Genomic DNA, 24,293 nt, shown 5'->3' on the forward strand with positions numbered 1-24,293 from the left:
GTTCTCCCTCCAGCTCCCACGTCCTCCGCTGCGAGGCAGAACGTGTGTGGGAAGTTGGAGTTTTGTCTCAATCTGGTTTTAAAAAGCTTCATTTTAATGCTCTAAGTTTTGGCTGCCATTGAATGAAGTGTTCACTCCACTAGTGAGTCAGTCCACAAACCCTGCAGCATCAGCAAAGAAGAAAATGAGACGATGCTGAAAGATCAAATCAATCAAAATGTTTAAGTGCAATGAAACACGTCATGCACAAAGTCCTGCTCTTCCTGTTACCGACACATTTTGGAGGTTTTCGTTAAAAGCCGTCATCGCCACTGACATTCGGTCGTGCTGCCTCCAACATCGTTACCATGACAACCGGTATCTGGGCCCATCAGGGCGGATGCGCACAGGTTGTGTGTGAGACCGCAGTTTATTTTTCCTTTTTAACTTGTATTTTCTGAGGAAGCTTCACTCTGATTTACATTTGCACCGATGCACCAGTTCTGCCGTTTGCATGTGAAGATTTAATTTTTCGGCTGTTGATTTCCTACGAGGTTTGCTGCAAGGAACTGTGGGACTATACTGGAGGAAAAACAGGGTTTTACTGACAAACATTTAAAACCAGTGAATTTACAGAAGGAAAAATTATTTTACACGTCGACTTTGATGCTTGTCATGTTCATCTGAGCTGCAGGACACAGAAAACATCCCCAAGGTCACACACACATATGTATCAATAATTATTCAACAGGAACTGCACTAATTGGACACAGTATCTCTTCTTCATACTGTATAATCAGCAGCAAATTACTTCCTTAATTCCTTACCATCAAACAAAGCACTTCCCACTTTTCTTCAATTAATCTTCAATAATTGGCGTCATAACTCAAGAGTAAACAGCTTATTTTATTCTAACACGGTCACATTAGCATTGAGATCTAACCTCTCAGAGCTCCTAGCACGGCTGAAGCTACGTTAGAAAGACGGGAAAAACTTTAATAAAACGCTTCAAGTTCAGTTTTCAGATTACATAATTTGTAATTTAATAATCTGTGTGTGGGAGAAATGGGCGACTCAACACTCAGCGCTTTATAAAACTCATCTTTATTAATCCATATTCATCCTGTTTTCATTCCATAGTGACAATATTTTCTGGTTCATTCTTATAAAAAGCTGAATATGTACATTCTCTCTGTATTTACACTATTTTACATGATTACATCGTCTGCCAGAGCCTCGCGCCTGCAAAGGTCAAGTTTCCCGCCTAAAATACCACCTGTTGCCGGGGGAAATATCATCCAGGTGTCTGCTTATTGGCTGGAGGTGTTGCCTGGCAACAACAGCTTATCATTTTAATATCTGGTAACAGGAGTAGTTTTAAATTATTTATCCCTTTTACATTTCAGAAGCTAAAAAAAATGTGGAGGATTATTTGGATTTTTACAACCAAAGAAAATAAAATTTGAAATGACTGAAATAGTCATCCTTTGTGCTAAGCAGAGCTGAAAAAAAGCAATTGGACAATTTACAAAAAAAATATGTTAAATTCCAAACATTTGCTGGTTAAACTTTCTTAAGTGATAATTTGCTGCTTTTCTTTGTTGTATCTGGTTGTAAACTGAATATTTGTGTGTTTGTGACTGTTCAGTTGAGTCTGACACGTATTGATAAAATAATTGAGAAAATATCGAGCAGGTTGATCAATACTAAGAGCAATCTTCAGTTGCAGCCTGGCCACCACCATAAAAATTGTTTACCTCTCTGTTCACATTTGCACCATGAATCACTGAAACGTGCACGTCCGCAGTGATTCATGGTGCAGTAAACCTGGAAGGTTTTATAGCAGTGATGCACAGCTTGGAGAATTACATGAATCCTCCTCTGCCTTAAAAAAAAAAAAACAAGACTTTGAGTTTGAATTCAGAGTTTGACTCTGATGTGTTGACTCTTGCAGATGTGAGGAGCGGGCTCTAGTTAATTCACACAGGTCTCTAGGTTAGTCCTCACACGGCCCAATGGAGGCTGCAGCTCCTGCTGTTTGTTTTCCAAAGTCTACACGTGTCACAGTACTGCAGGCCTGAAACACTTAGCAATAACTGAAACAGGTGAAAATGTCCACTGGTACAAAGAAATACTGACTGAACATCCATTTAAAATCAAAGCAACACCTCCTGTCTCCGTCCCATGTGTCTCAAGCCAGTAACATTTGGTGCATTTGGATTGGTTGGTTTAAACAGTGACGTCCTCATTGGTTCAGCAGCAATAAAAGTCTCCACTGGTTACATTCAACCATCGTGGTCCTCACGTTATCTCTGTCCGTAAATTCATCTCTTAAAATCTGTCTGAACTTCCTCTCCGAGTCCGTTTGGTCAAGATATAATCCGTCTGTTGGACACTCACAGTTTTACGTCCACATCAAACATTCACTTGTCACCAGAGCTCCTGCCAAGCTGACGTTGTCAGTTTTCCAGCTGATTTATTTCGTCCTGTTTTATACATTTTTGTCAACATCAGCCACATCGGGTTTCCAGCTTGTAGCAGATACGTTGTCTACAACGTTTTAACATTCATACCTGTGAGAGGTTGGAACTTTGGTTAAAACTAGATCTTCTTCCCTCAGTCCGTCTCTTTCTTCTTGTCGTCCAGGTCAAAATCCAACACCAGCAGTTTGGTTTCCTCAGTCCCGTTCCTGCTGCCAGCGGCGCAGACCAGTCGAGTGTCGGAGGCTCTGATTCGCCACACCACACCACCTGTCGAAAAAGAGACGTGATTGGCTCAGGCATCAGGTGATAACAGGTGAGAAGCAGAAATTTTCAAGATTTTCATAATAAACAAAACCACTTCACTCTTACAAACCTTGGATTAATACGCATGAAATTCAAAGTGAACTGTAAATCCTGTGAAATGAATTTGGTTGATGGCTTTTCTTTCTGACTCTGCAGCAGAGACACATCTGACGAGCCAGATGTGGCAGCCTGGTCTAAGGATCCACAGGTGTAACACAAGTGTGCTGCACTGACCTGATCCCCGGCTCTGCAGCGCCACCACGTCCCTCAGCCAGGCCCCAGTCTTCAGGTCCCACAGTTTGACCGTCCCATCATCAGAGCTGGACAGGACCAGGCCTCTGCAGAACTGCAGGCACGTCACTGCCGACTGGTGCTTGTTAGGGCCTGAAACCACCATCACCACCATCATCATCATCATCATCATCATCTAATTTACTCCATCACTCCTGTGTTTCCTTGTCTCCTCTCTGTTTCTCTAAAAACTCCCTCAAACAGGACAAATAAAACCAACACACACGTGCACATACTTATATAGATGGTGTCAGAAAGTGTGACAGTGACCCCATGAGCACAATATGGAGGTCAATCTAACACTCTGCTCTTTGTTCCTTGTTTCCTTTGCCTCTCTGTCCCAGAGGGCTGCAGCCATACGGGTTTTAGTGCTGAGTCAAAACACACACACACACACACACACACACACACACACACACACACACACACACACACACACACACACACACACACACACACACACACACACACACACAGCCTCTCACCTTCATGCTGCTCTCATTGTTTCTAATTAACAGTCCTTCTCTACTGTCCTTAATCTCAAATTGTGTTCACAGATAAACCTAAATCTCAGCTGCAGGTGGAGAACGTCACATGACCAATCACGCTGAGCTCTTCCAGACATCCAGGACTGAAGTTGTTTTCTCTGGCATGTACTCTTAGGGGCTGTTTCTGTTTTCTCCAGCTCACCTTGCAGGGTGTGGAGACACTGTCCTGTCCGGATGTCCCAGACTCGGACCGTGGAGTCGGCGTTCCCGGACACCAGGATGTTGTCACGCAGCTCCATGCCGCTGGTCAGTGATTGGTGGCCCGTCAACGTGTGGACACATCCACCTGAACGGGGCACGTGCAGAGTTTATTAGAAATCCTTTAATCCTGACTTACAGACTAGAAACAATTCACCCACACAACAAACCACAGCCTCCAGAACTTCATTTACATGTTTAAACTAAGTAAAAAATGATCAGTGTCTATACCTGTCTCTGCATCCCAGACTCTGATTGAAGTGTCTAAGGAACCGCTCACCACAAACGCACCATCAAACTGCAGAGGAGAATAAAGGTTAAAATCTGCATTAATATTATTCAGATATTTCATGTTTGGAGGTGAGTAAATGTCAAGGCAGAGCAGTGTTGAGGAGGATATAAAGCAGGATTTACTGCAGGACTGGTAGATTAGCTCTAGTCTTGTGTACCTAATGTATAAACCCTATTGGTGTGTGTGTGTTTACCTGTAGTGAGTACACTCTGTTGGTGTGTCCCTGCAGTGTGTGCAGACACACTTCCGTCTCGGGGTCCCACACCTTCACCATGTAGTCGTAGCCACCCGACACCACGCGGCGCCCGTCGTACTGAACGCAGCGCACCGCCGCTACGTGGCCCGTCAGCACATGCTCGCAGCGGCCCGTCGACACGTCCCACACACGCAGCGTGGTGTCCCGAGAGCCTGACACCACCCTGACACAAAGAGACACAGACACAGCGTCAGCCAATCAGGTCCTCACAACTGTGCGTCTGTATGTGCTCATAAAGTGCATGTGTGAGTCCACGTGTAGATTTAACGTAGTTTTATTTTGTGTGTGTGTGTGTTTCTATCTATTGCTGGTGGCTTTGTGTATTTATTAATGAATGTACAATAAATAAATTACTGTATATTAACGTTTGCAGGTTACCATGGAGACAGGCAGTGGGCCTGTGTGGACTTGAGTACATAAATCTGTGTGTGTAAGCTGTTCTAGTCGCCGTGGAGATGTGCGGAATGTTTAGTGTTCCCTAGCTGTGTGTGTGTGTGTGTGTGTGTGTGTGTGTGAAAGAATGTTACCGGTTGCCATGGAGATGCATGCAGCGGACCGTGGATGTGTGTCCGTACAGCGTGTGGACACACTCTCCGCTCTCGGCGTCCCACACCCGCAGCGTTCGGTCGGTGGAGCCGCTGATCACCGTGGCGACCGCCATCTGACTGCACCACACCCCGCCGGTGTGACCCGTCAGCGTGCGCAGACACTGAAAGAGAAATTTACAACAAGGTTTTAAATGGACTGGTATTTGTTTAATGTTCAAGTACAGCTTTACTCTGTGAGACCGAACCCTGGACCACAGTGGGACCAGGATCCAGCTGCACCAGATGTTCAGACTTAGCTTAGCGCTAATGTAAATGGAGTTTCACAGTTCATTAAAACAGCTTGCACCAAACACACCAGTTCTCACACACAAGGCGGCAGCTAAACTTTAATACACAGTAACTCCCAGGTCTGGCTAACCAAGCCAAGTGACAAAGCTAATGCTAACATGCTAACATGAAGAACTTAAAGTAGAACACAAGCAGCATAACCTGATATTTCCCCCTCACCCCAAACATCCCTTACTCTATGCAAACAGACAGAGAGTAAACTCATCTAGATAGAAGTAACACCACCAAGTATTTAAATGTAAGCTTTAGAAATAAATAAAATAAATGAAAAACTAATATAATCAAAATAACTCTTGCTAATATTAAAAACTGTTTAATAAAAATGATCTAATTCACTTATGGTTTCCAATTTCTGTCTAATGCCCCAAGAGTCAATTTCACAAAAACCCAAATTTACTGCCAGTTAAATCAATCGCTTCATATTTCTAACACAATATGATGGAGTTTTAGTGGTTATTAATCTAACTGCATCATAAACACACCTGTGATGACATAAAGTGTCTTCATAAGAGACAGATTACAAACACTGTACATTAATAAACATAATGTCCTGATACCTGCTGTGCGTCATGAACATTCATTACACTGTAAATGCAGCTTGAGAAGGCTGAACACGGGGATTTAAACTAAAACGCTGCTTTGAATTTTCTTCATCTGTGTTTCTGTGTTTGTGCAGAAAAAATATGTGCGTGTGTGTGTCAATATCTGTCCCACTTTCACACTTGCCCTTGAAGGACACACATTGGGGGGGGGGACCGGGATTGCGGTTTCACCTTGAAGGTGTTGTGATAGTGGTTGTCGTGGCAACGGAGGAAAACTTTACCCTGGCAATTGTTGCAGAGGCAGATACTGCAGGTATCCTGGTGCTGCAGGATCATCTGCAGCTCGTGCATAGCGGGAGAGCGGTGAAGTGATCCTGCCCTGCTAATAAACACCATCTCAATTCACCTCCTCTGAATTTCACGCAGAGACGAGACACTGCTTGTCCTTCTGTATTTGTGAGGACACACACATTCGTCTAACGCTCAACCATCAGAACTAAACACCTTCCCACAACGCTAACCTGAACCCTAAGAACAAGGTCTTCAAAATAAGGCCACAACAGAGGTCTATGGCACACCACATTCACCGTCTCTCTTAGTCTCTGGATGGGATTCGTGCTCAACAACACAAACGCAAAATCACCATCATTTTCCACTAGCCCTCAAACAGGCCTGTGAAGGTGTGAGGACTGGACAGCATATCCTCACAACAGTGATACTGAGCAAATATTTGCCCACACAGCCAGAGAAGACATGCTCCCTGCAGGCTACAGATGTGGGTGTGTGTGTTTTTCTTTCTGCAGGGAACATGACGACTCAATGTACACACTTACAGGCAGGTCTAGACGGAGGACAGAGCAGGTGTGTCCGGTTTAAGAATGCTTTACCGAAACCAGGTAAAGAAATCCATGCAAGTGTTTCTTTAGGCAAAAAAGCAGTTGATTATTACACTACATGCCATGGCTTAAGGTAAAGGTCAATTCTTCATACAGTTTATTTTGTTAACAATAGAGGTGCAAATTGGGGGGGAGTGGTTTCCGACAGCCCTGCTTTGAGAAGAAAAGTCCCATTCATTTTTCTAACAGACAATACTTGGTGACTCACGGCTGAAGCACTTCCACAGCTTGAAGAGACATGAATCTCCTGGTTTCTGTGATGAGCTCAAATCATAAACTGCCTACAGGGTCCTTTTTAGTAAAAAGAAACCCATCACTGGTTTTAAACACCACACAAGGTGCTAATGAAGAGAAGGACCTACGATTATTAGTACTTCAACTAAAATCACAACCTGCAGCTTGGACAGAAACGCTCCTGGTTCAAAGATCAGTCCAGGAGACTGTTTGGAAAAACTGGTTTAGTAAATACCTTGTTCTGTGATAAGAAGGTAAAAGTACAATCTTCTGCACATAAATGTTCCAGGGTGAAGTGGATTGTGACTCCCAGAACGTATTTGTGTGAGAAGCAAACGATAAAGTCACAGTGTTTAGACAAAGGAACACAGGCCGTGGATTCAAAGAAAACTGCTGCACACTGTGTTTAAACAGCATCTCAACGACACACCCTGACTAACACAACTGGTCCGCCTGCCTCTGCTCGACTCCTTTCCGCTGGATTCGTTTCTATTCAGACACACATGATTCACAAGTTCCTACTAGGGCAAGCTGCCCTACATTAAAGCCTCAATTGTCTTTTGTTCTATTGTAATTAAGGTTTAATATGAAGCAGAACAACTCTGAAGTTCACCACACACCAGCCTCACCTGAAACTAGGACGGCACCAAACTACTAATTTGTCTATTAAATGTCAGTGAACAGTGAGAGCTCGTTACACAGATTAAACCTAGAAGACATGTGACAAAGAAAAGCATCACCTCCTGACATCTGAGACCCAGCAAACGTTTTTTCTTTGCTTTAAAAAATGGCTAGAACAACGAACTGTCTATCAGAATAATTGAGTGATGCCTTTAGATCAAGTTACAGTCACAGACTTGATTTTTTCTGCCCTCAAAGGGAAATTGAATCCTCACAACATGAGTAATAGCAATTTTCTTTTTCACTATTCTAGTCTAACACACACACACACACACACACACACACACACAGGACCTCATAATTTACATAATCAATATGTCTGTCTCTGCTGATACACAAACACACACAATGTCCCACCTTGCCGGTGACAGCTGACCAGACTTTCAGCGTGTTGTCGTCTGAGCCGCTGACAATCAGGTCGCCGCTAAACTGGAGACATGTGATCACGTGATCATCGTGACCTTTCAGCACCTACAGACGGAGACATAACGATTTACTGACACCCAGTCCATGTTTACATGTCAAATACCGGTCGGCTGGGCCGGCGCCTACGTGGCTGAGAGTGTGAGTGTTATGCTGTACCATGGGTTCCCGCGTGTCCCCCTTCCTCCAGTTGCTTTCGATGCAGTGTTGTCTAATGTAGGCCGATTTCCACGGACTGACCGCCACACCTGGCTGCACACACTTCCTGCGACGAGATGATATGCACTCTGATATCCCTGGAGAGAAGAGACAAATTAAGAAACACAGGACTGCAGGCTCTAAGCTACTGTCAGCTACACTTGTTACGACTGCACTGTGAGCTAGCAGAAGTTTGGATCTACTGCTGTGACTAGTTTCATCATTCTGCTTGTGCAAATTAGCTGCATTTATGTTCTCACTATGTTCTAGCAAATGCCAGCATTACTCCCTCTGCTGTGGATTTGTGTAGCACAGACACAGAGGAGCATTATTTATGAAGCTGGTGAGCTGTGGTTAAGGCAGGCTTCATTAGTATGGCTGTGGCATGGCGCTAACGTGAGGTAGCCTCATTGGTATGGCTGCTGAGTGCTGGCAGTGAATCTCGGCTGACTGGAAGAAAGCCCAGAGAGAAACACACACACATACACACACACACACACACAGGCACTGCATTGCGCTGAATGAAGGTGGAGTGAGTGGCTGGATGTAGCTGTATTTGCATGTTACACTCCGGTTAGAAAGCACCACACATCCAGTAAGCTCCTGTCTCTATTTGTGTTCAGGTTTTCATGTTTCCCCTGTGAAAACACAACTACAGTCTCTCTGCTCAGGTAGCACATAATAAACTCCCACAGTCAGTGCAGAAAATACAGAGCTGCTTTAATTCCAGTGGAGAAGATTCATCAGAACATGCCAGAGCAAAGCCAAACGACAGAGAAGAGAAGAGAAGCGAAAACAATCCAGCTTTTTGCGATTAACAAGATGGAGCTGGAGTTTATAGCAGATATCTGACAAATCCCACAAAAAGATCAACACTAGCAATGAAGTCATCTATTAACTAGCTCACTAAATGTCCCATTATTGTCAAATTAAACTATTAAAAACACACAAAAAACACATACTACTGCATTCATGGGCCTTTACACACAAACACTGAACTTTATTCTGCATCCACATACACCAGGGGTAGCCAACCCTGGTCCTCAAAAGCCCCTGCACTGCTAGGTTTCCAACTATCCCTGCCCGTCCAGCTTCTGATTGGCTAACACACCTGATCCAGGTAATCAGCAATAAGTAGGGTAGGGGCTCTCTAAAGGCCCAGTCTTGGCTACCCCTGACATACACTGTCCTGCTGCCACAGACATTCAGTAGAGATCAAACATGGATTCATCCGCTGCTCGAAATAGTCCCCAGCAAGTTTCCCCGTTTGAGTAACGACACTGTAAACCTTAGTGTGTTTGTGTTTACCTTCTTCACGGCATTTCTCCCTCCACAGCAGGTTGTCTTCAGCCAGGATCCTCCAGTACCTGCAGGTCTGAGCAGCCTGCAGCAGGTCTCTGGGAGTCAGGAAGGTCAGCACGTAGAGAGCCAGCTGAAAACCCACAAACAATCACAGACTTTTTAAAACACTGCTGTGCGACTCACGCCCTCACTCTAAATCCACAGTCTGTGACATACTTTTAAAAGCAGGACAGTGCCTGTTTCGTGTGTCCGTACCTCTTTGGGCAGCAAGGATATGAAGTCTCTCTGGAACTGGGGCTCGATCACCTGCATCATGTGCTTCACCTGACTGGTCTCACACCTGTCAATCAGCTCGTCCAGAGCCAACAGCCTCTCAGGACCGCTCCACGTCTGCAGCGGAGAAGGTGGGGATGAAGAGACTGAGTCCAGAGGACTTGACGGAGAAACTTAAGTTTTCTAGTTCAGTCTAAGCACACTTAGTAGTTTATATAATTTGTGGGTCTCTTTATTTTTAATTATTGCTTTTTCTGATCAGTATTTGGTTTTAAGTACTTCCTCTGGACCTTTAAAACCTTTGAGCGTTTCTGTTTGTGCTTTTTCCGTTTACTTTCAATTGCTTTTTTATGTTTCCTTTATAAATGACCTTTTCTGTTTAGTTTGGTTTCTGTTTGAACTGAGGGGTTTCTCTTCTGTTTACTTACTAGAGACATACATGCAGTAAAAATGACAGGAGTAGGACGAGTGTTTCAGTTTGTGCTTATGTCTCAGTGTTGTGTGTGTACATGTGGAAGTTTTCAGTCTTGGTTTTTAAGTGTTTTCTAGTGTTTCCATGTCTGTGCAATCATTTCAGCCTCTTCCCCAAAGCTACATCAGAGCGATTCATGTTTCTCATTGGAATGTATGTGAATGTGTTTCTGTGTAGGTTTTTTTTTATTACTTACATAAGAAGAGCTCGGAGGCAGCCGCCTCTACTGCTCTGTGTTTACTCTCACAAACACACTTCACCAAAGATACAGCACATCCAGAAATTTTATCAGCTGGCTTTCGCATTCACATGTGCAATAACGGCTTATAACGCTAATGCAGACCTGACAGCATTTCTAGGTTTTTCATCGTTATTATTTTCTGTCCTTCTATTCTGTGCGTTTCTCACACAGCACCACCACTTTCAATGTGTATTTTTATTGTGTTTTGTTTCATGTTTTAAGCTGCAAAAGTTAAAAATTGTCCTTGTGGGACAATAAAGATTTAAAATTGAAGGCTGAGGTTAAAGCTGCAGGTAACGCCAAAATCCTCACAGGCCGATGATTCACACAGAACACATGCAAATAACAAGAGCAGCACTGTTAGAACCAATTAGCTTCGTAATTTAAATGTTATTTGTTCTAAGGTAGGCCTGTGTGGAGCTTCAAGTAGGTAAACTACAGAGTTAGACTGACGCTTTATTGATGGTACACTTCACTCCAATTAAGAACCAAACTGGTAATTATGGACCAAACGTTCTTTTAATCATTAGATGTGTGTGAGCTGACCTGGAAGATGTGAAGCCAGTCCTGCAGTCCAGAAGGGGGTGGACCCGAGGTGACCCGCCGCCGCTGAGCCGAGTGCCCATTGGCCAGTCGCAGGTCGCCGAACGTGGTGGGTGTGGCCTGCACCAAACTGGAAGGACTGCAGTGAGAGAGACACAGTGAGAAGACACTAATGGCAATAATGAGCGATTTCATCTGGCCAGCTGAATGTTTCCCTTTGTTCGCTGTAGCTGGAAATTAACGCCCGTTAAAATCAACTTTCCCAAACAATCATGGTAAAATGTCACTCTGGTTACAGTTTGCAGGTTCTGTTGGATTTTCTGTGAAACGCTTCAGAAAGACCTTTGTAGAAAGTATGTGGTACCTGAGGTATCCGTTGCCTTTGCAGTGCTTCTTCCCTGAAGGGAACGGTCGGCTGTCGGGGCCGTGATCCAACTTCCTCTTCATCTGGTGGTCGAAAGACAAAAGATAAAGAATCAGTCTTTCATGAAGCTTTATGACTAAACACATGGAGCATTTAAACTGGCTTCTATTAACTAACTCTCCCTTGTTTTCTGGGAATCTTTCCATCACGGTCCATGTGTTTGCTAAAACCGATGCATAGCTGTTAGCGAGTTTAATTGTTTATAGCACAACACAACCAGAAATGTTTTCTGGCGGCTGAAACCGAGGATGGTTCCAGACCTCCCAATCATTGGCCACATCTCTCGGGCGTCTGTATCAGTCTCAGCTGATGAGTAGAATCAGTCTGTCGTTGTTGATTGGTTCAGTTAAAATAACAACACTCATACACATCAGGTGGTTTATTGCTTCAGCTGCTGATGAGCGTTTCCTGTTTCTACACAGGATTTTTACTGATGGTCCTTAGATGTTATGTGACAACAAAGAAAAGCTACGAAAGTTTGGCATCAGAGACAAATTGACATTTTCACTATTGCTGCTGAGATGAATCACCAGTTATTCTGTGGGTTAATGAACCGACTCTTTTCTTTCCCAAACGTATCCGGCTGTGAAACACATGATGTCTTAGTTTGGCCTGTGGAAGGAGAGCGAGAAAAGTTCCTACAAACGTTCGCTGGTTTCTGCTGTGGTCAAAAAGAACCAGCAGCTGTTGCAGGGCCCACGTTAATCAATAGATGCAGATAAACTGTGTGACAACAAAGACACAGAAAACTCCTACACTGTTAAAAGGACCGTGAACGCAGCGACCCAGGGGTCTGCACCGGCCTTGTATCTCTCTCTTCCCTCTCAGTGAATGAATGCAGGAATGCAGAAAATCAGAAGAATGTCGCCGGTGCAGCACTGGGCTAAAATAGAGCAGCACGCACTAACAGGCCGCAGCACACAAACGCACAAAAATACACACAAACAGACACACACTGGAGGCAGGAGATGTAGAGGACACCATGTGTGTCCTTCGTCCTCCCGGTATCTTTATGCCGAGTACGCCACATCCATTGTTGCTTGGGGGAAATAGCCAAAAACCTAGAAAATCCCCAGTAAGTGTGTTGAGGAACTGAACCCTGAACCATCTGACAGTGCTGTCCACAACATCACAACACAAAGCTCCCAACTCTGACCTGAACTCATAATCTGCTTTTCATTTTCGGACTCTCCTGCCCATATCAGACAGGCCTTTAATAACAGATGTTGTGCCCGTGCGGGTTTTATTAAGCCAAACACCAAACTCTTGGTAAAGAGGAGCAAAACGTGCTTATTGTTAAAAACCAGAATAAGAAACACAAACTATCAACTTGAACCAGGTTCCAGCCCTTTAACCTTCCACTAATGTACTAAACAATAACTTTACAGTGACCTTTCTTTATTATCCCTGTGCTCTGAAGTCCTGAGGAATAAGAAAAGTCTCATTTACAGCAGCTGTGCGTGTTTTTCAGCGTAGAGAAGCTAAAAACGTCCGTTTCTTTGGTTTAACTTGTGTTGTGAAGCTGAAAAGACGAAAAACTGATGTTCTGCCTGGATTTACGTCTTTTTCACCGACTGAGCAGGTTAACGGAGGCTGAGGTTTATGGAGGACCCCGGTAGTCTCCCTCTGCCGGTTCCGCAGTGTCCCGACACACCGCACACACATTTACACGCACGGCGACACACGCACGAGGCGATCCGCTGTCAGAGAAACGCCTCGTCATCCCGGTGATGTCCGATTCCCGCACGACACCCCGCAACAACACAACACCGCCAATGTCAGCCGATCGATCCACCCCCCCTCCCGGTCCTGTAATCAATACTCACCTTGTAGAAGATCAGCTTCAGGGTGCCGTAGAAACCCATGGCTGCGCCCGTTAGGGGGGACCTCAACTACAGACAGAATCTACCACGATCAAATCCCAAGATCCATATAAAACATATGGAATATCCCAGAATGCGACACGGCGACGTCAACAGTCCATCCGGTCGGTCGGTGAACAGAAATCGATCAGTTTGATCAGAGCGGACTCAGCCCGTGTTGCGCTCGCGCTGCTGCTGCTGCTGCTTCAGGACTCTGACTGAAGCTCGCGCGACCTCAGGAACACCAGAGGGAGGGGGTGGAGCCGCGCGGAGGGGGCGTGTCTGTGTCGTCGACCCTCCTGACGTAGGACGTTCTGGATCGGCCCGATAACGCGAAGGTATTTTTAAAAGCTCAGGTGCTCCCTAAGGTCTGGTCCCTGCAGGTACCCAGATCCAGGCCCTGGTGTCCCTCAGCTATACTACCCCCCCAGGACTCTCTGCTACCTACAGCCGTCCTGTTGTTATTCCAGCTTCTCTACTCTTTGTTGGCAAAGTCCGCTCCGTCAATGAGCCCCACCTGCCACCTGGCCAAGGTCAGAAGAACCCAGTAGTGGTTTCCCACAGCAGCCATGGAGGAGTCTCTGCAGCTCAAAGAGGGAACCAGTGGCTGCCAGAGCCAAGAGGTGGCGTTGTTTAGCACAGAGAGAGTGGGACAAAGAAACAGCAACAAGCAGGGTTAACATGGAGCCATGGAGGAGTCCTCTGCAGCAAAAAGTTGAACATCTGCAGTATAGACCTTCCACTTTTTTAAATGATCAACAAAGACTACCGCCCCCTGCTGGTATGGACAGGTATTTCCTCTCACGGGCACAGAAGGTACGTGTTGGTTGGCTGTCAGGTGTGTGGTGTGTTCAGGTACACTTTTTGGTCCAAATGAAGGCGAGGTCCAGAGACACAACAGTCAGACCTTCGTTGTTGCAAGTTCTCGATGTTTGATAGGTGTGTCTCGAGCTATCGACTGTAAACAAAGATGGCCGACGTGACGGGTCCCAGAAGTGAAACCATCATAAGTCAATTGCCCCCTGGGGGCTGGTTGCAGTAAAGGTCATAAAACCTTGCCCCCTCCATCTTAATAAATGAGACATGATCCAAAGTTTATTTCCAGCTACATATCAAATGCATCTTGAATTTGGTTTTTGAGGTAATGAAAACAGATGTATCTCAGATGACTGACGACCTGATACGGAGGCTCCACCTCTGGTCACTGCTGCACAGAATCTGCCAAAAGTCTGAACCAAATCAGATAAACAGAATCAGGAGACCTGAGGATTCAAAACAATAAGTGAAACCCCAGCGCAGACCACAACCCACGTTAAGCAGCACTGTTAGGACCAAAGGATCCCATGGTTAAAAGACTAAAAATGCAAATATAAAACCCAAAGGTGGACAAACAAGAAGCTTTACTGGAACGCACACAAACAGGAATTTTCACAAATACAAGCTCACGCCAACACCCAGTGGGGGGATGTTGGAGGGCAGAGCTTTCTCACAGCCAATTGACCTGAAAGGTCTCCACACTGAAACCCCCAGAGGACCATTACAGTGTTAAGAGGTCATCTGGAAGGTCAAGCCTTCATCCACAGCCTGAGGAGATGAAACACCTCCACCTCTCTCACCTGTTCAGATCCTCCTCCTGTTCTCTCTTATCTCCAGCTAGTTTTCTTTCTTTACATCGCGTTTTAATTCGTATGCTCAGAAGTGTGCATGAGGGAAGCTGCAACATGAACTCAGGACCTGCTGCAGGACCCTTTCATTAGATTATATTAGGTCCTGCTCACACTGTAACTGTGCGGATCTCGTAGTGTTCCTGTTGTGAGTCTCACAGGAAAGACTCAGACTGTGTTGCTGTTGGACTGCTTCATGCTGACAGGTGGTTCTAATGTTTTATTCTGTGATGTATAGAAAGTGGGGGCTGAAACGACTGAATATTAGAACCACCTGAAGGTTTAAGGCATCCCAGTCCAAAGACAAATCCGATTCACCGGCACACACATCTGACATTTATCCTCTCTGTGCTTATGGTAGTCTTTATTTCTCAAGCCTTAAATGCTTCTTGCCAAAGTATCAGCATTTATCACCAGAGGTGGAAGAAGTACTCAGATCTTTTTACTGAGGTAAAAGTACAAATACAACAGTGTACAAATGCTTAAAAATTAAAAATACATTTGTTCAAGTACAATTCTAATGTATTTGGTCTTTACCTACTTTGAGTATTTCCATGTTGTGGTACTTAATACTTGGACTTTACTACATTTAAAAGCCAAATCTTGTACTTTTTACTGCACTACATTTATCTGATATATACATGAATGTGAAGTGTGCACAATAACTACGTTTACTTTAGATACTTCAAGTACATTTGGATGATGATACTTTTGGACTTTTACTTGGAACAGAGGATTTTTACACTGTGGTGTTTCTACTGTTACTGCAGTAAAAATATTTAAAGTACTTTTTCCTGCACTGATAATCTCCATTTCTTTTTTCATGTGGTTTTCTTTCTGTCCTGTTAGTCTTTTCAAACTCGCCCTCTGTCTCTCGCTGGTATGCGGACCCACCGAGTCTCTCCCTCTGATGGCCTTGTAAAACCCGAAACTCGTGTGTGTGTGTTATGCATTAAAACAGCTGACTCTTTCCCACAGTCTTTGTGGACTTTGTGTGTGTGTGTGTGTGTGTGTGTGTGTGTGTGTCAGAGGGTCAGTTTCTCAGTGTGTATGCACGGGAACGTGTTATCCTCAGACACTGGAAACAGAAGAAACCACTTCAAAGACAGAGGCAGATGTGGCCTGTGTGTGTGTGTGTGTGTGTGTGTGTGTGTGTGTGAGTTAGTGAGCCGGATCAGCCTACGAGTGTGTGAGCAATCAATAAAAAGAATGAGACCAGATCGGAGGAATGTGTGAAAGATTGATTTTCAGCAGCTGATGTTTCATCTCTCCTCTGCACGGACTCTCTGACTCTCTCGGTCAGTTACAGCTAGAGTTCATTTTCAGCATCAATAGTACATTACATACAAACAATCGCAAGAACCTCTGGGGTCAGAGGTCACCCGCTTCAAAGCCAGCACAAAAACATTCACTTAGCCTCTTAAGTTTCTTGGAACCTTTTTCCTGTCCACCCTCATCTTCAAGGAAAAGTGGCCAGAATGACAAACCCAAGTTAAAACAGCTGCAGCTCCTGAACTACGCTGCCTATGTGAATAAACAAGGCTTTGCCAGAAAGGAAACCCATGATAGTTTCTTATAAACATGTCAGAAACACTCAAGGTGAAACAGAAACACGGCACCACGTCTCTGAATTTTGCAAAAGTATAAAATTTTGGCCCAGCTAGAAGAAAATCACTGTTTACATAACGGCCTGTGGTTGTAGAGTCCCAGCTGAATGACACCGTGGGGGTGTAAACTGCTTTATATCACAAACTACAACGTGAAAGACGGGAAAGCCAATATGGCACCTGGAGTCTCCTAAAGGACTCATGATAAGATGATTTTCAGCCAGTAAAAATCTTTTTTCCTCCACATTTTCATATATTTTATGACACAGAGGAATAAAAGCAAAGTTTAGCAAAACCCAGAGCTCCACAAAGTATATTGAAATAAAAATAAACCAGAACTGGGATTCTACTGTATGTGGATGTCATCACACATGATGATACACCAGAGAAGCTCAGAAAGTCACGGCTCTAATGCCTCTTCAGACGGACTGATTATCACGCCCAGCAGGAAACTGGAAAGCTCAGAATCTCAACTGAGACTCACGTCGCCTAAATGCAGCTGTTTCACAAAGACATGTCACAGAACACGGTGGAGAACAGGCCAGAGTCGACTCTGAGAGCAGCATCGGAGCCGACACAGGCCACCAGGACCTGACCGCTTGTTTCCAGTGGGAAACATCACACAGGTGCAATGCAGCAAACAACAGGTGCTTTATAAAGCAAATAATCAGTCCGGCTGCAGGGTGGAGTGTGTTCGTCAATAATGAATGCAGGGAGGTTTGCAGGGATGTGAGGGACTTAGTGCTCATGTATATTTTAACGAGGAGCTGTGTATGTGTGTCTAAGCTGCAATCGGCCTCAGGGGAGGAAAAGATCGAACTGTGGTAGAAATCAGGGCAGAGGAGAGGACGAAACAAAGGGAAGGAAATAAGACCTAAATACCTACTTGTGTTGAGTCACATCTGAATAGGCACCTGAGTCACTTTTACATAAAGGTCAACAGACACACCAGCAGGTCAACAACAATCCTGTTTGTGTGACCTACCTGCAGACACTACTCAGGCCTGAAAAACACCTAACAGTCTCCTAAAATATTAGTCTTCGACAAAGAGGTAAAGCACACAAAGAGTTAGGGGCATCTGGTGGGTTAGGACTGAGCGGCTACATCCTGTTTTATCACCACCGTTGCAAATAAAAATAAAAAGCAAAGCGATGCACTTCAGGATCAGTGTAATAAGTCTCCTCATTTCCTTTGCAGCAAAACGATCAATTCAAGAAATGACAGTGGGCGGACGTGCAGAATTTTTCTGGGCTGAAACTTGGATGCTTGAAGAATTTTGCTTGAGTATTTGCCACTGAACTTTCAGATGATCCAGTTCCTGTTAATATGTCAACAGGATGAGGACAAAGCTCAGAGAAAGACAAACAGAGGGGGAGTGCGGGAAAACTGGCAGCATTGAAGTGTCGCCTTACAAACTGTAAAACACAGAGTGTGAGAGGAGACACAGGAGGACGGGGCACCTGTTCTTCACGTCTGACGCTCAGACATCCTCTTACCCCAACCTGAACCTAAACCTGGTTCATACTGAACCCCAAAACCTGGTCTGAGCCTCAATACGTCCTCACGTCCTGTATTCTGAGACCTTTTTTAATGTTTGTATTTGTACTGAACAGTAGGAACGCTGAGGTGAGCTGAGACTCGTCAAAATCTCTGAATTTCCTTCATCTCATAGAAGCTCAGTAAAGCCTGGACATCAGCTCCATGACCTCAGAGGTTCACAGAACAGATACTGGCTCAGTTTAAAGCCTCCGTCAGTGCAAGAGTTACACTGTAAAAGAAATTAATTACATCTGAGAACCAGATTGAACTTGCTACGAAGACACTGCAGCGTAACCGGAAGGTCGTAGGTTCAAACCCCCGTCCTGCTGACGAGCAGAAGCCTCCAGGAATGCTGCCGCAGCTCGAGGAATGCGTGTGTGTATAAGTGTGGGTGTGTGTTGACCGCTGACTCTGCGGGATCGCCTGGTGGAGCTAACCCGGCTGGAGCGCTGCCCGGAGCTGGAATGTGACCTCCTGCGCTCACACAGGGTGTGTTAAGGTGTGTATGAGCAAGAGACAGTCAAAAACAAGAGACTGTTAAAAGATGCTGCCGGTAATTCAGTGTGTGTGTTACTGAGTCCAAATCCCATCCATGACCTAGTTTAGTTTATCGGTCTGTGCCGTAGACCTCCATTGTTGTCCAAAAACTACTAAAAACACAGCAGGGAACCACACCGCTGACCTGGCTCACATGGTTTTTCCTCACCAACAATGGGAGGCCCGTCCAGGCCAGGTCAAAAATCTTTCTGGCCACCACGAACCAGGTTGTTTGCGTCTGTTAGCATCTCTTATTTTTTTGACTAAGTGCTTCTCAGCCAGCGTGAGGCCGACTAAAGAGGATACTGAGAACAGATTAGTTGAGTCCACTAAACTCATGCGTGATGTTTTTCAGAGTGTAATAAATAAAGTGAGTCTGAGACCAAAGCACATGAACTCCGGACACGAGCAAATGAACCACGACACGTTCAGGTCCATCCTTCCCCCACGGAAACTCAGAGAAGTACAAACAAAAGTCATGGTTTAGGACACTGCAGGAGACACTGATATGAAATGTGTGGGTTCACATACCAGACATGCCAGAGCAGCTCTGATGTGCTTCTGTTCGCACCAGTCATCTGACCCTGAGAGCCAACAGATGAGCATTAAACTGTATTAATATAATTCCTCTAAGTGTGTGTGTGTGTGTGTATAATCTCTGATTTGTGTAGTAATCTTGAAAAAAACATGCGATGAGATTACAGATTGGTGCCCTAGTTTTTTCCCCCACACGCAGTTTTGAACTTATACATTTGTGATGATCTACCCTGAACCCTATCATGGTATAAACTGGTCCTCATACACATACTCAGAAGTAGTACTGTGATCCTTGGGCTTCACTACATGTCAGAGTCAAACCTTGTACAAAATACAGTCTGATCATCAAACTTTATTGATCCCTGGTGGGAAATTCCCAAGATACCCAGCGGTATATAAAGTACTTCAAATTAGAAGTATATAAGGTAGTTAACGTCAGCTACCCAGCGGTATATGAAGTACTTCAAATTAGAAGTATATAAGGTAGTTAACGTCAGCTACCCAGCGGTATATAAAGTACTTCAAATTAGAAGTATATAAGGTAGTTAACGTCAGCTACCCAGCGGTATATAAAGTACTTCAAATTAGAAGTATATAAGGTAGTTAACGTCAGCTACCCAGCGGTATATAAAGTACTTCAAATTAGAAGTATATAAGGTAGTTAACGTCAGCTACCCAGCGGTATATAAAGTACTTCAAATTAGAAGTATATAAGGTAGTTAACGTCAGCTACCCAGCGGTATATAAAGTACTTCAAATTTGAAGTATATAAGGTAGTTAACGTCAGCTACCCAGCGGTATATAAAGTACTTCAAATTTGAAGTATATAAGGTAGTTAACGTCAGCTACCCAGCGGTATATAAAGTACTTCAAATTAGAAGTATATAAGGTAGTTAACGTCAGTTACCCAGCGGTATATAAAGTACTTCAAATTAGAAGTATATAAGTTAGTTAACGTCAGCTACCCAGCGGTATATAAAGTACTTCAAATTAGAAGTATATAAGGTAGTTAACGTCAGCTACCCAGCGGTATATAAAGTACTTCAAATTAGAAGTATATAAGGTAGTTAACGTCACCTACCCAGCGGTATATAAGTACTTCAAATTAGAAGTATATAAGGTAGTTCACGTCAGTTACCCAGCGATATATAAAGTACTTCAAATTGGAAGTGGAATGCAGGACTTTTCCTTGGAACAGAGGATTTTTACACTGTGGTATTTCTACTGTTACTGCAGTAAAGGACCTGAGTACTTCTTCCACTACTGGAACATGTGCAGGTGTGTGAGTGGGTTGAGTAGACTTCATATACCATGATCCTCCTGGGCCTCGAGCTGTGAGAGGAATCTGAGGAATGCTCACTGCTGCACATTCTTGCACACAGTGTGTGAGTGAAAGCAGTCACAGTATTTATATATATATATATAATTTTCACAGTTTAGAAGTGAAATAACCAGTAAAATTTACCTTTCAGAGGTGAATTTGTTAATGACACATCCTGACATTTCCTAAAATGTCTCTTTCCACCACAGGCTGCCTTTAATAGACGTGTCAGCTAATGTGACACTGTGATTATTCAGCTGTGATTTCTGTTCTATACTTATTCATTTCTATATGTATATATTGTTGATTACAAAACACATTGAGGGCCAAGGTGCCAGAGTCAAATTCCTTGTGTGTTTAACAAACTTGGACAGTAAAGATGATTCCGAGTCTGATTATTCAAATATAGATTATATTACAGCATAAATGTCTGTTTAATTAAGACCATACATTTATATTGGAATAGATGTTTTAACTAACTTAATAACTGGGGGAAGACAGTAAATGCCTCATTGTATCTACGGTGCTGTAGTATTTTCCCACACACGCTGAACCGCCCACAAACAGCAGCTGCTGTTCAGCTTGTTTATAAAGACAACAAAACAGGAGACACACCGGCACCTGAACACCACACACAGACTCTGATGCTGTTAGCATCGTCCCTGAACGCCACATAGACAGACAGTGATGCTGTCAGCTGGGACCTGAACGCCACAGAGTGATATCATGAGCTGGTACCTGAACGCCACATCAAACGCGTTACCAACACAGGTGTGTGTTTGTGTGCGAGTGTCGCCACCTGCAGGCACATTCACGCACTCCAAAAATAACAACAACAAAAAATGAAGACTAATTTAACAACAATACCATCAGAGTACTATTCTATATTGTTACTACATTAAATAATAGTCGAGATCACGTTAAGGATCAATACCAAAATATTTGTAAAAGAAGGAAAAGTAGAAGTTTTTATTCTGTAGAATGAAATATTCTGGCTCATTCACAGACTCTGAAGTAAACAATATGTTTAAAAATATACAAAACAAACACACCAAAACCAAAGACAGTAAGGAGCCAAAGAAACACTAATATACTGCTGAGTGATGACGTTTCCCTCTGTATAAACACACAGGAAGCAGGGAAGAGTCTTACCTGGCTCTGCAGGTGGAGCGATGCTGACATCACCTCTGCATCCTCTTCCTCCTCACGCTCACCACAGGTTTCTTCCTCCTCTTCCTCCTCCTCCTCCTGAGCTTCCTCCATCCTTCTCTCCTCCTCCTGTCCACCTCCTCCGTCCTCTGTCCCTGTGATGTGATTGGTCATTTCGAGGTGGGCGGTGCCAAAAGGCTCAGATGGACAGGACTCGTCTTCAGAGGTCACTATGGCGACCCTGACCTCATCTTCCTCCCCGTCATCTTCGCTTCCTCCTCGGCGGAGAGAGCGGGAGAGTAAAGGAGGGGAGGTGGAGATCACCGTGTCTCCACCAATCAGCCTTCTTCGTGCTTTTGCTTCTTCTTCTCTCCTCATGGCTTTAGACGTTACTGTTGTGTCCTCCTCTCCCTCCTCTTCCTCCTCTCTCCTCTCATGACGACCTTCATGCATCTCCTCCTCTTCACACAGCAGCATCCTGAGCAGACAAAAAAGAACTGACCATAATTACTGTTCTGGTAAGGGTCCAGGTGAGAAAAGCTTATTGTAATCTCCTCAAATGACAAGGACTACAATGAAAGAAAAACCCAGAAAGCAGCAAATGCTCTAAATGAAGAAGCTTAAAGAAAGAAAACATCAACTAAACATAACTTAAACTGTATTGAACTAAAAATGAATGAGTGTTTTTTTATTTTTGACTATTGACTATTGACCATAGTGGCTCGTAGTTTTCATGTGTCTGGGACTAAACTGTTGGTCTGTTTTGATCAGTGCAGTATTTGTACAAATCTCAGTTTCATTGGTAAAATATTACTAGTATACACTGATATTGTATGTGATCGTACTGTACTGTACTATGCTATAGTATATGATAGTATATGATATACTAGTAGCAGTAAGTTAGTGGTATTTCTGTAACTTAAACCAACATGTTTCTAAAATACGCAGCAAACATCCTTTAATGTGGGTAAACCAAAGACAGAAGTGGTAAAATAAACCAGACTGACCTTTAAAAACACAATTTCTCCCCTCGGCACTTTAAATTTTAAACGCCGGGATTTCTCTCTTCTTTCTTTTCGCGTCTTCCGCTTTATTTTTCTCACCGCAGCCTCCACGTTTCTGCTCCGAGCGGCTTCACACTTCACCTTTTCCCTCCAGGTTTGTCTTTTTACTGCGTTTTCACCACAAACTAACAGAAATTCAACTTTCTTCGCTTCGTTTTTTATCTTCCTGCACATGGAGCTTTGTTTGGCGCGAGTTAGTGACGTCACCGTGTTTACGCGCCGCCCCGTCATTTTTCCGCCAAACGTTTTTTTTTTTTTCTCCGAGATTTTGGCGCGTATCGTTAATGAGTGAATCGATGAGCTATTGATTGATAAATATTTTTTATATTAGTGTGTGAACATAATGTGATAACATTTTGGAGGTCGTATTGTATCAGAGGAACGGCTCAAAAACAACAAGAGATAAATAAATAAAATGTACAAATGTCAATAAATCACAGATATCTCACGTAAATAATATTTACTGATTAAAATAACTTAAACTGTACCATCACTAAAATCTACTGTAGATCAGTCATGGGAACTTTTGAGTTGCCAGATTGTGGAAAATCCTGCACCAGCACTTTTCTTGTTTTTACCTGTTTAATTAATCAGATGATCTGACAGCTCCTGTGTGTTACAGAACATAGTTAAAATAAAACCAGACTGTTACGTCAAATTAGGAGGAAAATGTGTGTGACATGAATCATACTTTGATTTTTTTCTTTCTGGCCATAGAATGAAATGATGCAAAATGACCACTATCATATTTATACATTTTCTCCTGACACAAACTGTATGCAGATGAATTATTATTGGTATTCCCACAGCTATGCTGATACTGTGGATAGGATAAGCAAACATATAATTGGATGTGAGTTGATATTAGCACAGGATCAGGAATATTAAACTGTTTTCACGGGGATTCTCCAGCTGGATGGACTAATCCAGAAATTACATATCACTTCACTCAATTGGTTCAAATCAGGCCAGTGAAGCACAGGACAGTTTGTTGGAGGGATAACAGTTTATTAAGTACTAGACAGATTATATATCAAATATTAACTACATATATACATAAACATACAAATGTTTGCATATGAACAAACTTGGCACTGCAGACTTTTCCCAGTGAGTCAGACACTGCTGGTTTGAATCAGAGACACTTTTAGCGCCTCCTCGTATAATCTAACTACATGATTCCCAGTTATTCATTTTTTTACAATTATAATAGTCTGATTTATTTTTCATTCAGGCCAAATATACAAAGAATTCTCAGCTTGGTTCATAAAATTAAAAGTGCAGAATTAAATGAATTTAAGAAATCAAAGCCTGGAAAGGACAGAAAATACCAAGCTGTGATTCAGTCATAAACACTGCAGTAATTTTATTGGTCCTGTTTTTATTCTTCTCCAGCTATCTCCAACGGACCTGGGTACTCTGTACCATCCTGCCATTATAGTTGTTTTTCATATTATATTCTCTCTAGAAACCAACCTGACTGAGCTTTGCAGTAAGCAGATGGAAAATAAATGGATGCTTGTATGTGCTATGTTAG

The 24,293-nt window shown here is 43.5% G+C and overlaps 1 protein-coding gene across 2 annotated transcripts; it reads right to left on the minus strand.

Annotated features, from left to right (window-relative positions):
* Window positions 1–1,065: 1,065 nt before the first annotated feature.
* On the minus strand, window positions 1,066–22,939 carry LOC113139298 (F-box/WD repeat-containing protein 7-like). 2 transcript variants are annotated; one of them, XM_026322404.1, is made up of 14 exons: window positions 22,700–22,939; window positions 21,696–22,170; window positions 11,416–11,498; window positions 11,055–11,190; window positions 9,778–9,912; window positions 9,529–9,652; window positions 8,182–8,318; window positions 7,957–8,070; window positions 4,878–5,059; window positions 4,288–4,513; window positions 4,034–4,100; window positions 3,747–3,890; window positions 3,000–3,149; window positions 1,066–2,729 (listed from the first exon to the last, which is right to left on the minus strand). In XM_026322404.1, exons 2-14 carry the CDS (start codon window positions 22,167–22,169, stop codon window positions 2,596–2,598), a joined length of 2,106 nt encoding a protein of 701 aa, XP_026178189.1. In that variant the 5' UTR covers window position 22,170; window positions 22,700–22,939; the 3' UTR covers window positions 1,066–2,595. The 2 variants fall into 2 exon arrangements, with proteins under 2 accessions (XP_026178189.1, XP_026178197.1); XM_026322412.1 differs by lacking the exons at window positions 21,696–22,170; window positions 22,700–22,939 and adding an exon at window positions 13,302–13,550.
* Between the last annotated feature and the right edge of the window lie 1,354 nt (window positions 22,940–24,293).

The sequence above is a fragment of the Mastacembelus armatus genome, chromosome 18 (assembly GCF_900324485.2).
Source record: "Mastacembelus armatus chromosome 18, fMasArm1.2, whole genome shotgun sequence".
NCBI classification, from domain to species: Eukaryota; Metazoa; Chordata; class Actinopteri; order Synbranchiformes; family Mastacembelidae; genus Mastacembelus; species Mastacembelus armatus.

Excerpts from the sequence above, each read along its gene's own strand:
- LOC113139298 (XM_026322404.1), bottom strand. The coding sequence starts at position 22,169 with ATGCTGCTGTGTGAAGAGGAGGAGATGCATGAAGGTCGTCATGAGAGG. Across the intron at positions 11,499-21,695 it reads CGCTCCACCTGCAGAGCCAG|ATGAAGAGGAAGTTGGATCA; the intron begins GTAAGACTCTTC and ends TTCGACCACCAG. Across the intron at positions 8,071-8,181 it reads GGGACACGCGGGAACCCATG|GTGCTGAAAGGTCACGATGA; the intron begins GTACAGCATAAC and ends CTCCGTCTGTAG.